Source organism: Filicampus tigris, chromosome 20, assembly GCF_054856515.1.
Source record: "Filicampus tigris isolate MCC_2025a chromosome 20, RoL_Ftig_1.0, whole genome shotgun sequence".
NCBI lineage: Eukaryota > Metazoa > Chordata > Actinopteri > Syngnathiformes > Syngnathidae > Filicampus > Filicampus tigris.
In genome coordinates, this window is record NC_141236.1 from 9,348,077 (window position 1) to 9,362,445 (window position 14,369).

Below are 14,369 nucleotides of genomic sequence, written 5' to 3' on the forward strand. Positions count from 1 at the left end.
GCCCCTCCACCTGTGAAGGACAGCTTTTGTGTTCACTTACTCATAAAGAAAACAATTTTAATACTTTGTGAAATAATTTCTAGGTATATCAGTGCCTCGACCACGAGCTACAGAGACATATAAGTCTCCAAGATACCTTGCAGCAGTGCAAGACTTGGCTGACCTCTGCCTCCCAGGAGCCAGAAACTCCTGCACTGACCCCTCTCAACCTGGAGCAGGCGCTACAGCAGGTCAGGGACACACACATCTCTTAATTGATAGATCAATAAACAAATGAAGTCTCTCTAGGAGATTGCGTCATTGCTGAGTGACCATTGACTCGTTTTGCCAGGTGAAGCAGGAGCGGACCCTCCAGGAGCAGGCCAGTACTTACCTCCAGCTTGTGTGCTCCTCCTGCGACCTCTCACTTCTTCCAGTGCAGGAGGTGGCTTCGGCCGTTCAGCAGGTCAAACTCCAGGTTGGTGGTCACCGTATATTTTTGCAGATAAAGGTATTGCGTCACAACCTTCATTGAGCCAAGGCGCCTATTTAACATCAGAAAAATCCCCTTGCATGAAACCTTAAAAACAGACTGATTTTAGCAAGACAATAAATATGTTGTATAAAGCGTGCATTCCTGATCATTGGGCTATTTCGATAAAAGCACAACAGAGACATTTTATTAGGACACCTCGCAACTGATTTCAATTGATTTTAAAAAGAAGGCTTACCGTGTTCCTTTAATGTCTGTTTTGTACGTAGATTGAGGAGCGCATGCTGCTCTGCGAGGACATCGCAGAGAGCTGGAGGGGCATCGAGGAGCACAAGGCAGATCTGGAGGTGCGGCTTAGAGAGACTGAGCAGCAACTTGAGAACCTCATCAGGTGTCCCTCAGAGCTTGAGCCCAGAATTGCACAGAATCAGCTGGACAAAGCACAGGTGTGTATTTTGGTTTAACCGCTAATAATGTTTAACAATTTTTAAATAACTTTTATCTGTGCCAGAGGAAGAATTTTTTTTTTTGTTTGTGGAGGAATGTGGAATCTGTTAATATATTAGTTATCAATGTGAAAGTTCTTGTTAATGGAAGATGACAGGCTTTAGACTTCGATACACATATTGAATTTGTATTAAATGCACACAGTCAAAACAAAGCCCATTTATTGCCAATGGATATATACATAGTTGTTGTCTGACGTTTATAAATAGCCACCATATTGCTGGTAGTACATACAATGCTGTAAAACTCTCTGGACTGAGTAGCGAGCCTTGCGGAACGCTACCGGTTATCTACTATAACAGCAAGTAATTAATGTCGTGAACTGAAATTAAAAGAAGTTAAAACAGCATTTGCAATCAAACTTGCCCAGGAGTTCCTCCAGCAGGTGAGGGAGAGGCAGTCCGAGGTGAGCCGCTTGATCGAGGCCATCGAGCGGCTGACGGATGGACAGGACTCCGCCGCCATGGAGGACGTAAAGAAGCTGCGCAGGGTATGGATTGAGATGGGCCAGCGTGCCGAGGAGCTGGAGGCGGAGCGAGGAGAGGACATGCAGAGCAGCGGCGAGTACCAGGAAAGTGTGGCTGCCGTCGAGGAGCTTTTCCATCAAGTGTCCAGGGAGTGGGACTACCTCGCCAGGTACCAACCACAGCACTGTTGCGTCTTACAAACTGTAATAATGTCATAAACATTCACTAAACCTGAGTTATGGCTCACCACTCCCTGAGATCTGGGGACCCCGGGTCGAGAACATCTATGCTAAACGCTGTTTATGTGTGTGCACAGGGCTGACACTGAAAGTACAAGGGAGCATCTAGAAGCTCTGAGGAAATTGTCCAATGATCTTGTGGAGCAACGTGCAACACTAGAAGATCTCCGCGAGCAGAAACAAGGCATCCTGCCTCAAATAAGCCTGCTGGACAAGGAACTGGTCAAACAACAGGTAAGATTGCTCCAAGGAGATCCCATTTAAGTGTCAAATTTTCCATCTTTTTAAAACAATTAATGCTCGGGTCACCTTCTGTAGGTGGGTCATCTAGAGCAGCGCTGGGCCCGGCTGGAGTCTCTTATCCAGCACAAGATCCAGGACTCCTCGCAAACCCTGGAGGATCTGACGCGGGTGGAAACCCAGCTCAGGGACGCCCGCGAGTGGGTTGAAGAGCAACGGCCCACGCTCACCTCAGCACTGAAGACTAGCCCGCCGCCTGACCTGGCCCAGAGTTTCCTGTTCGACCACCTGAGCGTTTGCGTGGAGCTGGAGGCTCGACAGCAGCTGCTCGCTCGAGCGGTGAGCGAGGCGCAGGCCGTGGCGTCCAGGCTGGGACTGAGTGAGAGGAAATGTCTGCAGGAGCTTGTCGAACAAGCCCAGACTGAAGTGGTGGCGTTGGAGGCTCGGGTGACCCAAAGGAGGAAGTACCTCAGCAAGGTAAACAGATGTAAATCTGTGTCGGATACCATTTTAAAAACAGTTCATTACATCCTACTAAAACATGTGGTCAAAACACAAATTATGATCCAAATGCCAACGATGAGTCAATTCAATACTGGTTAATCTATCACAGCCTACAGTAATCAAATAGCCAAAAAGTAATTGACTAACTTCCAGAATATTCATAATTGCCAATATTAATAGTTTAAACTCTTAATATACAACAAACTATAACCCTAAAATGACTGTTGTATGTATAACAGCCTCCTAATCACGCAGCTTCTACAGTACATTTAGTAGCTCTCATTGCTGCTGGACATATATGGCGGCACAAAGTGGAGACTAAGAAAGAATTATAATAAAAACTCGCCTGCCCTGAATGATCCGCACATGATGTGGTTGAGATTCTAGGAATCTGTTGAGGAATGATATTGCCCAAACCATTTAGCCTTTGTCATTGAAGAATAATTATTTGGCATTGACGCACTCTTCTATAATTATCTTTCGCCAGGCCTTCACAGAAAGGACGCAGTTCCTTCAGGGTCTTGGCCGAGCGCTCTCATGGGTCGAACAACAGGAGAGCAAGGCCCTGATAGATGACCATATTGCGCTCCTCCCAGAAGACCTGGCGAAAGAGGCGGCCGCGTGTCGGAGCATCCAGAGCGGCCTTCGGGCCTACCAGAGGGAGCTGGCATCTCTCTGGGTTCAAGGTCGGGAACTGGAGAGGGACGCCACGGACAAAGAGCGAGGAGAAACCCTGGCAAAGCTCCAGCAGCTGCAGGCGGTCTTCGAAACGGCCCTCCAGAGAACCAGCCAGCGTGTCACAATCTTGGAAAAAGCCTTCACATCCAGGAAGTACTTCCAGGTTGACCTGAACAAAACTTGTCAGTGGCTCAGACAAGCGGAAGCCATCACCTTCCCTGAAATCAACCTCAGCGACATTGAGGACAGCTCTGAGCTGCAAGAGCATCTGTCGGCCTTTCAAAAGGTCCTGGAACAAGCGTCGGAGAATGAGAATCTCCTTCTAATAGTGCAGAGGATAGGCCAGGAGATCCTTCCCACTCTAAACGAGATCGACCACTGCTACCTGGACGAGCGGCTCAACGCCCTGCCGCAACAGTACAACAGCATCCTGGCCCTCGCCAAAGAGAAAAAAGACAGGCTCCAGCAACTAATCCTCGACAGGAAGGAATTCAGCACTTTCTTTGAGGTGACTCAAAGCACCGTGGAGAGACTTCAGGAGCAGTTTGACAATCTGGAGAAGAAGACTATCAGTACAAGTGAAGAGGAGCTTGTTGGCTTAATGAATTACTATCGCAAAATAGGTGAAAGTTTAGCGCACATCAGCAGCGCCGTAAGAGAAGTTCATGTTAAAAACGACGGCTTTCTCTGTTTGGGCCACACGTACAGAGCTGAGGAAACACGTCAGCTGGTGCATCTTCACAGTACGTTGACAAGTGGAACCAACAAGACTGTTAAACATTTGGATGAGGCCTTTAAAATATTAGTGGAACATAACATACTACTGAACAGCTTTGACCAGCAACTTAAGTCCGCCAAAGACAATCTGATGACACTCAAGTTGGACAAAGGAATGAATGTCATAGATAAAATTGCATCGCTTTTCGCCTTACTCGAATGTCTGGATGGTGTTTGCTCCCAGGCCAAAGAATGTAGCCAACAAATCAACAGTCTCGGCTTGAGGTTCGACTCCGCTGCCTTGCAGGAAATGACAACCCGGCGTGAATCGCTGCAGTCGTTGCGCTCAGATGTGAAACGCTGTGTTGAAGAAAGCCAAAATGGCATCACACAATGCGAAGACTTCACGAGGGAAATGGAAAAGATGTTAGAATGGCTGAACACCGTTAAAGACAGTCTGAAGGAACCACTGACCTTAACAGAAACCAAAATTGAGAAGGTGCTGGAGAAAGTGCGGAAAGTGAGAATCACGGGAGAAGAAGCGGAGAGCCGATTGAGGATAACAGATGGCTTGTTTAGACAAGAGGAGCAAAGGTTTCGCAGTAGAAAGGAAACCATTCCCGTCCATGTAGAGGAGAAACTGGAGGAGCTGAAGACACTGGCAGCTGAAGTCCAAAAGGAAATCAGCAACAAGCAGGTAAGTTATTTGTTTTATGCTGTTAGTGCTCTGTAATCACTCTGATAGCCTTTCACCTATTGGACACACCTTCTGACATTACTGCGGCACGACTCTCAAACCGAACATTTTTTTTTCCATTCCCAGGGCGCGTCGCATTGCCTAAGTGCAGTGCAAAAAGGCCTTTACTACATATCCCTATTAAAAATGTATACTTGTACTCCAATACATTTGCCCTAACATCTGTGTTACTCATAAATACAAAATGAGATCACACTCCAAACCTTAGCAATGTGTGCTGTAATACGTTAGCCTAGTGTTAAAAGTCATATTTTAAAGAAGAAGAAATTAATTCAGTCATCCTCTGCATATGGTAGGAGACACTGGAACAAGCTCTCTGTCTGGTCCAGAGGCATCACTCATCACTGCAGCCCATGCAGAAATGTCTGGATTGTGCAGCTGATTTCCTCCAGCATGCAACCGTAGGCGTGGAACTCGAGTACCACGCGGACTGGATGCTGCACCTGGAAGAAATCAACACCGAGGAGAAGAACTTCACAGCTGCCTTAGACGAGATGACGACCTGGGAGCCCCTTGTGGACACTCGGACGATGAGCAAACTCAGAGGAGAAGTTGAAGCCACTCAACTGAGGAGCACGGAAATCAGACAGCAGATGGAGGCCTGCAGAGAAGTTCATGAAAGGTGCTGATTTATTCATCCATCCATTTTCTATAGTGAGCTAGAGCCTATTCCATCTTATTCTCTTATTGCTATGAATGTATCTTTGTTCATCTATCTATGACACAATACACCCATAATTAACCTGTCAATAAATAAAATGCTGATTATTTTTTGCAAAAGTCGCAATTCACATACAAGATTGTTATGGCCAGCAAATGTACTTATGCTGGTTTTATTATTTTCTTAGATGTGCGTCTCTCTGGGCCTCGTTCCAACATGAGAGAGAGAGGCTTGTCGAACTAATGAACGACACTGAGAGCAAGATGGCCGTGTTCGCCACGGCTAAAGCTGACAGTCTCCAGCAGGCGGAAGACAAATGTGACAAATACAAGGTGAGAGACTCGCATTGAAGAGATATTAAGTGTTATCTCCCACACTTGTAAAGCAAGCCACTTTGCTGTGTTTTTCCCCTGACAGTCTCTGGTGACTCAAGTCGACCTGCAGGAGTTAGCCCTCAACACTCTGAAGGAGAAGGCGGCCGAGTTAGAGCGGCTCCTCGCCAAGTCCGACGTGGCCGTTATCACCCACGCGCTCTCGTCGCTATGGCAACGCTGGAGTACGCTTCATGGCGTGGCAAGAGCCCAGGAGAGGGCACTGGAGGACACTGCACGGGAATGGAGAAATTTCACAGAGAAGGTAAGGAGGATATAAGTCAAAGCCAAAAATTTCCTGGACTGCAGCTCGTATCTTGAAAAACTCTTTTCCTTTCCCGTGTTTGCATGTAGTAAATGTCACCACATTTGAGCAATGAGAAAACATTGAACATGTAAGCCAATCTAGAAAAAACACTTTGCAACCTTGCAGCTGAGAAGCAGTGCTAAACTTGCTCTTCTTCCTCCTGATTTGGGTCACACAACTCCAAAACTGGTTGCTGGACTGTGATGTAACTCCAGGCTCCGGGCCAGTTGTTTCCAACGCGTATCATGCGGCCTCTCCCCACTATTTTGAGCATCAACGCGTCAGCTCTCAAGAATTCCCACAAAGCACTCCGCCTAAAAGGGAAATGAGGTCAAAATGAGGGGACAGACACTTCCTGACATGTGGCACTTTTCCTGTTGTCCCTCACTTTTCTATGGGCTCTTTGTTTTAATAGTCATGATGTCATTCCATGCACCGGAGTGCAGCCATAACTTCCCTCTAAACCTATCAAATAATTGTGCTACACCTGACACTATAACTGAAATCAAGCATTTACCTGTGATGAGTGTTTCACATCCCTGCGGAGGATTTTTTGCCCACATTTCTTCACAAAATTGTGAAAAATAAACTGCCCATCTAAGGTCATACCCCAATTGTATTGCCTTTGTGAGAGAATTGGCTTGATCTTCAACTTTAAAATTGTTACTAAAAAAGAAATGATAGCATGGACTTTATCATACATTAAGCTTAATTCTGTTTTATGTGGTCCTCAGATGGTTAAAGTCCGCTCCGTCTCGACTGACCTCCACGGCCGAATCCCCGACAGCACGGTGGAGAAGGCGGCCACCAGGGCGGCCCTCCAGACCCTCCTGGAGTACCATGACTCTTTCGTCCTGGAGGTGGAAAGGGAGCAGTCTATACTGGCTCTGCTGGCTCAGCACATCCGCAGCCTCAGAGGAGATGGGGAAGATGAGGAAGAAGAATTGCAGAGGAAGACTGAGAATGGCCACCAGGAAACACAGTGCATGCAAGAGATCAAACGCATGCAAGCGCAGTATGACAGGTGGGTGATGAATTTATTGGTTCACATTCCCACATAAATTGTGGCCTGACACAACAATGCATTTCATTTTTTTTATAAAGGGATAAAAACGAACTTAATTTGACTTGAAATTGTTGTCCTCTCTTTTGTCTTTTCAAGCCTTGTGTCTCAGAGTCGGGCCAGCAGGGTGCAGGTGCAACAGGAGTTGAGAGACAGAGAAGAGGTGGAGAGGGAGCTGGGCTTGGTCAAAGGTTGGATTCAAGACACTCGAGGCTTGCTCCTGAGTCCCACCGCCGACCTCGACATGCTGTTACAAGAGCTGGAGGTGCTTATAAATGCCAACGCATGCACAGATAATATCAGCAGGGATGAAAGTGTTTCACTCGCATCTCTGCGTTGTCGCAGACCGCACACAGCGGGGTCATCAGCAGACGTCAAAACGTGGAGCGCATGACGGAGATGCAGCAGTCCAAGTACCAGGACCTGCAGGCGGGTCTGCCGTCGGAGCTCAGCATGCAGCTGGCAGAGGTGACGCTGGCTCTGGGCTCTGCTGAAGATCAGGTCAGCGCCTCGACCGGCTGCACTGAACCAGTCTTGACATAATAATGAAGTAATATTTGTTGCATTAGTTTAGCCATAAAAAAAAAAATTTAGTCTCAAGTTTGATGATATATTTCACACAAGCGTAAAATGAATTAACCCCTTTTACTAGTAAAACAACAAAACATATGCTAATGCTTGAATCTTACTGCCATTAATGAATCCATTCCTGCATATATTTTTCTTCTCTTCCAAACCAACGTTAATACCGAGTGTCCTTATGCTGTGTGCTCCAGGTCCAAGCTAGAGAACGGGAGGTGCAGCAGACGCGGGACGTGAAGGAAGACTTCAGCTGCAGGCTGAAGGACATCGATAGCAAGCTGAAGACCATCACTTTGAGATTTGAAATCAAGGACGCCAGTCTGGAGGAGGCCAAAGAGGAGAACAGGGTAATCAACCTGACCGATTAAATAATTAGCAAGCAATTAACCCCTGTTAAATTAGCTATCCATTGAGCAGATGTGAAGGTTAATGAGTGTCAAAAGGTTGGAATGGCATAGTGGATTCTGTCCTCAACTTTGTTGGAGTGCAGTAATCCCGCCTGTATATTTGCGGTTCACAATTCATAAATTCACCTATTCCCCGGTTTTATCCATCCATCCATTATCTATACCGCTTATCCTCACAAGGGTCGCGGGGAGTGCTGGAGCCTTTCCCAGCAGTCTTCGGGCAGTAGGCGGGGGACACCCTGAATTGGTTGCCAGCCAATCGCAGGGCACACAGAGACAAACAAACATCCGCACTCACAATCACACCTAAGGGCAATTTAGAGTGTCCGATTAACCTACCAAGCATGTTTTTGGAATGTGGGAGGAAACCAGAGTACCCGGAGAAAACCCACGCTGGCACGGGGAGAACATGCAAACTCCACACAGGGAGGCCGGGGCCGTGATCTCACCCACGACCTCTGAACTGTGAGGCGGACGTGCTAACCAGTCGATCACCGTGCCGCCTCCCCGGTTTTATCTGCGGAAAATATCCCTAACTGTTTGCAAAAAAAATCACGTATTCGAAGTGTTTTTGCGCTTTATAAAACTCTCCAAAATGCAACCAAAGCCCTGTCTAAATAGGAATGTAGTACTATGCAGTAATTTGTGTCATTAATTCTCAACTGAAATTAATTGCATTTCCATTTATTCCACTGGGGAAGCCACCATTTTGTGACAAATCCGGTCTCCTCTGCAGATTCTCAGTGAGGAGTGCGAGTGCTGCGCTCACACCCTGGCCGAGCTGGCGGCGGCCGTGCAGGAGTTCGGAGAGCAGAATCCTCTGCTGTGCAAGCAGCTGGGCGACGTCGTGGCCAAAATGGCCGAAGCACAGCGGCAAGCCATGCAGCAGGTCCAGGACAGAAGCAACCGACTAAAAAAGGTCAGTGCTTGAAGACATGCCATGACACTTGCAGCTCCTTTACCTTGCCGTTAACTTCTTAAACAGCTGACAAAATTTTAATATATACGTTGCCATACTTGAACATATCTGCAGTGCCATAATTATCATTATTCATCGTTGTAGCTCTGTCTTTCTGTGGTTCGTCAATATGACTGCACTACTGCACACTTTATGTTGCTGAACAAAGGTCTTAATTTGGCTTGTTGTTGTACAATGAAGCACTATCATTTGCATGGGAAAGGGATCAAAGCCGTGCCAGGAATCATGAAAACACATGAATAATTGCTACTTCTCCTAAAAGGGATTTGAATGGGAGGCAAAGCACTTCGAACAAAGAGGATCGTTACGTCATTGGAGTCACCTTTTGGCATTGACACACAATAATAAATGTTAAGAAATACAGAAAATGTTATCGCCACGTTATCGTGGCTGTAGCTGCATCAGGAGAGAAGCAAAAACATGCTTTCACGTTCACATTTGACAATGTGTGAGAGGCATCCGATGACGACCAACATGTCATCACTGACTTAAACCTAGCAACACCACTGAAATACCACCAGATGGTGACAAATGAACACAGCGAATAGACTTTCAACGATAAATGGAGAATAGGTTCAGCCAAGATGGGAATTTGTGAATGCCAAATCGTCAATATGTGGGTGTGACTCTGACAAGAGTGACTCCAACCACAGTAATCGTAATGGAACTTTGCGGCTCAGATTCCTTCTGAGTCCTAACATACTTGGTCAGTAAAGGTGATTCTTATTCTGATGCCTTAATTTGAATGAATCCCACTATACATACTCCTCTGGTGTTGTCCTTATAACCTTGGGCAGGCAGAGAAGCAGATGGCGGACTATCAAAGCGTGAAGGAATTTATTTTGAGTTGGGCCGAAAAAGCGGAGACTCTGGTCTCTGGTAACATCATCTGGAGTCCAATATCGCAAGTACAAGAGCAAATACGAGCATATCAGGTAAGTCTGTCTGCAACGTTATTTTTATTGAATGCCCTTACAACTTCATTATGTTTTAGTACCTGAAATGTTTTATTACCGTCCATTATTTTAAAATGATATTTCTTTTTTTTTTTTATATTGCTATTACAATCTTTGTTAACGCAAAATCCTAGTCATGAATGTACATTTCACTGACGGTGTCAATAAAATCCATTCTGAATCTAATTGAAACTGCTAATCTCTAACAAACAAAAGACTTCATCCTGTGTTAATAAAAAAACAGGGCACAAATGTGCAGCTAATTGGAGTCCCTTACTCTCACTTCTAGCTCAATGTCAGCCTGAACAGTGTTCAGCACCCTTAATTAGTACCATTTGACAGCTCTCGAAGTCTCCTCCCTTTCTCTCATGCAATTTACCCTTCTGCTGTGATAGGTGTTGCTGAGGGAGTGTCGCGGTCTCCATGGCAACCTGGAGGCCCTGGCAGAGTGGGAGGCGCAGTTGGGGGATGTGCTGGCCACCAAAGGGTGGAGTCAGCAGGTGAAGCACCTCAGCAGACGCACGGAGGAGCTGCAGCTGGAGGTTAAAACTCGCCTGCAGAGTCTGCAGGATGCTGTCAAGGTAAAGGAATGGCCGCTACCACCACCACCACGCCGAGAGTTTGTCATAGCACCCTTGATAACCTGCTTAACCCTTAAGAAGTCTTTTAGCTTGGGGGTCCGCTAAACAATTTGCAAAAAATAATGGGGAGCAGCACCGCAGTAAAGCAGTAAGAAAAAGGTGCATGCTGTGAGTAGTGGAAATCGTAAGGATTGCATCATTTTATGTTACTATAAATGTGGGATTTAAAAAAAAAAAAAAAAGAAGCATTTTGAGTGGTTTTCACTAGGTCATTGTTTGCAACTTGGAGCATTTTTTTCAGTCAACAAAAATTGATTGACAGTGTACAGCTGAACGTCAACAGTGCTACTGAACTACGTACAACACTACATGTCAACAGTGCCGCCATGTGGTGGCTGTAGGTACTGCATCCTCATGATTGAGGACAGTAATGTAATCTGTTGAACCCTGCTGCAGGCAGTGAGTCATGCTCCACAAATCTGTCATCCACACAAGTGAGTGTTTACCTTTGCTTGTGGCATGTTTGGTTTGTAATGAGACTGCAGACACGCACACAAGCCGCATTTGACTCACAATAACACATTTCTTTTGACAAGCATAAAGAATTAGCTGAAAAGTCTCAAACACAGTCAATAATAAATAATAGAATTTGGTGTGTCTCAATAAAATAGAATTATATAGACAACTCAATTTACATCAATATAGCAATTGAATTGTCAAGTAGCCATTGGACACAGTGTAAAAATTGCCATCCATGTGCAAATGTTACTTCTCACGCTCCCTGAACAGCGTTAGATGGCATTTGTGAATATGACCATGCCATTAGGCAAGGAAATATTCAATTGATTTTCGTTCAGTGTGCCCTGGTTGTCAGTTGACCTAGTTTTTTGGGGGGGCCGCTTAATGTTTTTGAACTGAGAAATCTGTCTGATTAAGCAAGCACTGCCCCCTGCAGGCTTTTATGGTAGACATGCTTGACGGCTGTGTTACTTATTTCCCTGATGTGCCCATCACTCTGGAACAGGGTCAATCTGGACTCATCAGACCACATGATCCCTTTTCCATTTTCTCCTTTTTTATGATCCGTAGCAAATGGAAGCCCCTTTAGCCTCACGGATGGTGAGTGGTTGTCTTAGGGCTGCGCAGCTGTTAAAGGTCGAGTTAGTTGACCCCCATGAAACACTGATTCTATACACACAGGTTATGTCTTCCATGTAGTTATACAAACACAACTAGTTGTTCCTCTATATGTGTCCGACTTCTGGTCACTTCCTATTTGACCAGCATTCTGTTCCACAATCATAATCATATGCTTCCTCAGGACATATCACGTTTGGAGGTCGAGGTGAAGAGTCTCCACGCCGCGGTAGACCAGGTCCAAGTCACCCTGGCCTCCCCAGATCTCAACAGGCTCAGCCTGAGAGAGCAGCTCACACAGAGACAAGTAAGGTCAACACATGAGATGTCGATTATTATTGAAATACTTATCCGACTCCTCCCCTTCAGCGTTTGCTGGCCGAGATGGATGGCTTCAAGCAGCAGGTGGCCGCCGTGCTGCAGTGTCAGAGCGCCCTCCGGTTTCCAGAGGAGGTAGTGGCCGGTCTGGCCGTCTGCCGCACAGCGCAGAGCCTGCAGCAGGAAACCAGCCAGCTGCAGCACACCACCATCCAGCAGTGCAACATCCTGCAGGTAAAAGCCACTCAGTCGTCATGCAGTATTGTATTTCTATTAAAGATAAATAAATACTCCTATAGGGGGCCATCAGTTTAAGACTCAACCCAAATGTGTACGCAATCAGAGTGCACGCAATCAATCACTGACCTATACTAACATAATGATTGCAAAAAATATTTGTGCTGTGTCCCTGCAAAAAGATTTGTGCAAATTGCTCATTTCCGAACAGAAGTTCCGTTAAGAATATTTTGTGTATATCTGAAAGTGTCCGTGTGTCCCTTGAAAGATGTGATGTAAATCTAAGCTATGATAGCTATTATTATTATTACACTGTTGTCGCCTAAGTAATTCCTTGCCACGTCCCAGCAGTCTGTGTCAGGAATATCTGGGTTTACTTTTGAGCCGCCCTCATACTGGTATTATCCTCCAATCCTCTGGTTCTGGGCTGATTTACCTTTAAGCTCATTGTCGTGAAGCTTACGCATAAGAGGAAGGGTCCTTGGAGACTGGAGAGGACAAACAACTCAAGCGTCACAAACACTTCAATCAACTTGAGGAGGAAACTATGCATAATTGTATCAACTCACTGTGGGTTTTACTTGTGGTCCGAATAGAGCAGTTAAACATTTGGCTGCGTGAAATTATCCAATTTCACTTGATTGGTGCAGGGATTTTTTCGTTTTACGACAATTGTATCTTTGTAGAACAATTAAATGCTCTTCCACTAAATGGCATAAGGCACAATTAACCTGCACTGTCAAAAATAATAAATAAAAGGTGGGTCCCCTCAAAATTTCAAGGCCACAATCTACATGTGTGTGTAAACCAACATCTGTGTTATGTGTTGTCCAGGAGGCCGTGGTGCAGTATGAGCAGTATGAGCTGGAGGTGAAGAACCTGCAGAGGTTAATAGAAGAAGCCCATCGTATCATTCAGGACAGGCCTGTCTGCACCAGCAACATTCAGGAACTTCAGGCACAGATCCACCACCATGAGGTCAGTCTGCGACTTTGTGTCAAGCAAGCAGTACTGCATGTTTCGGGAATGCGGGAGGAAGTTGGATGACCAGGAGAACATTTTTATACAGCTCGGCCTTCACAAGATGAATTATGGTTGTGGTGTTTTTCAATCAGAGCAACCTAAAAAAGAAGAGAAACAGGAAGTGGGTTTCCTGCACTATTTTATCAGCATATGTATACAGGAAATAGGCTGTGAATGTAAACACCCTCCACACTTGCACAATTTAGTCTTTACAAAGATATTTTTTATTTTAGTTAGCAAGGTGGATAAATGGTTAGACTCGCCGCCTGAATAATATAGTCATGCTTTACACATGCTACATACATTCATACTCATGCTCCTTTGGTTAACTGAAGAGGATTCAGTCAAAATTTGAACAAGAATTTCCAGCTTTTTGTTACGTTTCGGGCATTGATGCTTGAGACTATTGTTTCAAAAAACGGCAAACCAATTTCATGTCGATCAGTAAAATTGGTGTTGGGGACTAATTTTTGCATACTCTTCAAGGGGCACTACGGAGTGAGTTTTTGCGACTTGTGTTCTGAACCCTTAAAATAAAAACAAAAATTAAAATCACCAGGATACGCAGTCTTGTAACACGCTGTGTCTTTGAAACAAGCATTGAAAAAAGGAACGCTGTGTGCCTTTATAAAGGAGACCCACACATATTTCTACTTTATCTGATGCTGCAGACTCCTGTTGCACGCGGTGTTTCAAATGCTTCAATTCAACTGCGGTATTCGAGCCCAACTTTGTGCACTTTGGAAATGACGCGGCAGTTTGCTCCCCCCGATGCGAAAACTCAAAACGCGAGGCGGGCAAGCAGAGAAACGGCTCCGATTCCTGGAAGCGTGTGTTTCTATTTGATGTTATTTTCAGCTTCCTTGCAACAGAAAAGTCTCCATCACTGCGGCGCGCTGATGCCTGCGGTTGGCCTCTTAAGCCAAACTCCTCGTATCTACCGCTGGCCTAGTTAGTCACGTGACCTGATTATATGTGCGTTGACCATCTGCGGCGCTCGGGGTCGAGGAGGAGGGGCTGGCTGCCATTCACGCTCATACCACAGCTGAAACCTGACACCATCTTTGTCACTCCTCCAAACACTCCCTCTCTCCTCGCCTGCTCCCTTTTGTCAGAAGGAATCTGCCATGAGTATTGGCAGAGGAGGGAAGAAAAGGGGAGGTGGG

General features: G+C 45.7%; 1 protein-coding gene across 4 annotated transcripts in view; it reads left to right on the plus strand.

Annotated features, from left to right (window-relative positions):
• syne1a (spectrin repeat containing, nuclear envelope 1a) overlaps positions 1 to 14,369 on the plus strand; it is a 125,073-nt gene that overhangs the window by 81,505 nt on the left and 29,199 nt on the right. For all 4 annotated transcript variants that reach the window (XM_086019600.1, XM_086019601.1, XM_086019602.1 and 1 more), the window contains 20 exons: positions 84 to 230; positions 332 to 457; positions 742 to 918; positions 1,350 to 1,615; positions 1,763 to 1,919; positions 2,004 to 2,402; positions 2,917 to 4,521; positions 4,878 to 5,203; positions 5,430 to 5,574; positions 5,660 to 5,878; positions 6,655 to 6,944; positions 7,083 to 7,248; positions 7,329 to 7,484; positions 7,760 to 7,912; positions 8,709 to 8,891; positions 9,749 to 9,886; positions 10,303 to 10,488; positions 11,810 to 11,932; positions 11,995 to 12,177; positions 13,015 to 13,158. In XM_086019600.1, the coding sequence (XP_085875726.1) occupies positions 84 to 230; positions 332 to 457; positions 742 to 918; positions 1,350 to 1,615; positions 1,763 to 1,919; positions 2,004 to 2,402; positions 2,917 to 4,521; positions 4,878 to 5,203; positions 5,430 to 5,574; positions 5,660 to 5,878; positions 6,655 to 6,944; positions 7,083 to 7,248; positions 7,329 to 7,484; positions 7,760 to 7,912; positions 8,709 to 8,891; positions 9,749 to 9,886; positions 10,303 to 10,488; positions 11,810 to 11,932; positions 11,995 to 12,177; positions 13,015 to 13,158 (5,289 nt within the window). The remainder of the gene's footprint in view (positions 1 to 83; positions 231 to 331; positions 458 to 741; positions 919 to 1,349; positions 1,616 to 1,762; positions 1,920 to 2,003; positions 2,403 to 2,916; positions 4,522 to 4,877; positions 5,204 to 5,429; positions 5,575 to 5,659; positions 5,879 to 6,654; positions 6,945 to 7,082; positions 7,249 to 7,328; positions 7,485 to 7,759; positions 7,913 to 8,708; positions 8,892 to 9,748; positions 9,887 to 10,302; positions 10,489 to 11,809; positions 11,933 to 11,994; positions 12,178 to 13,014; positions 13,159 to 14,369) is intronic.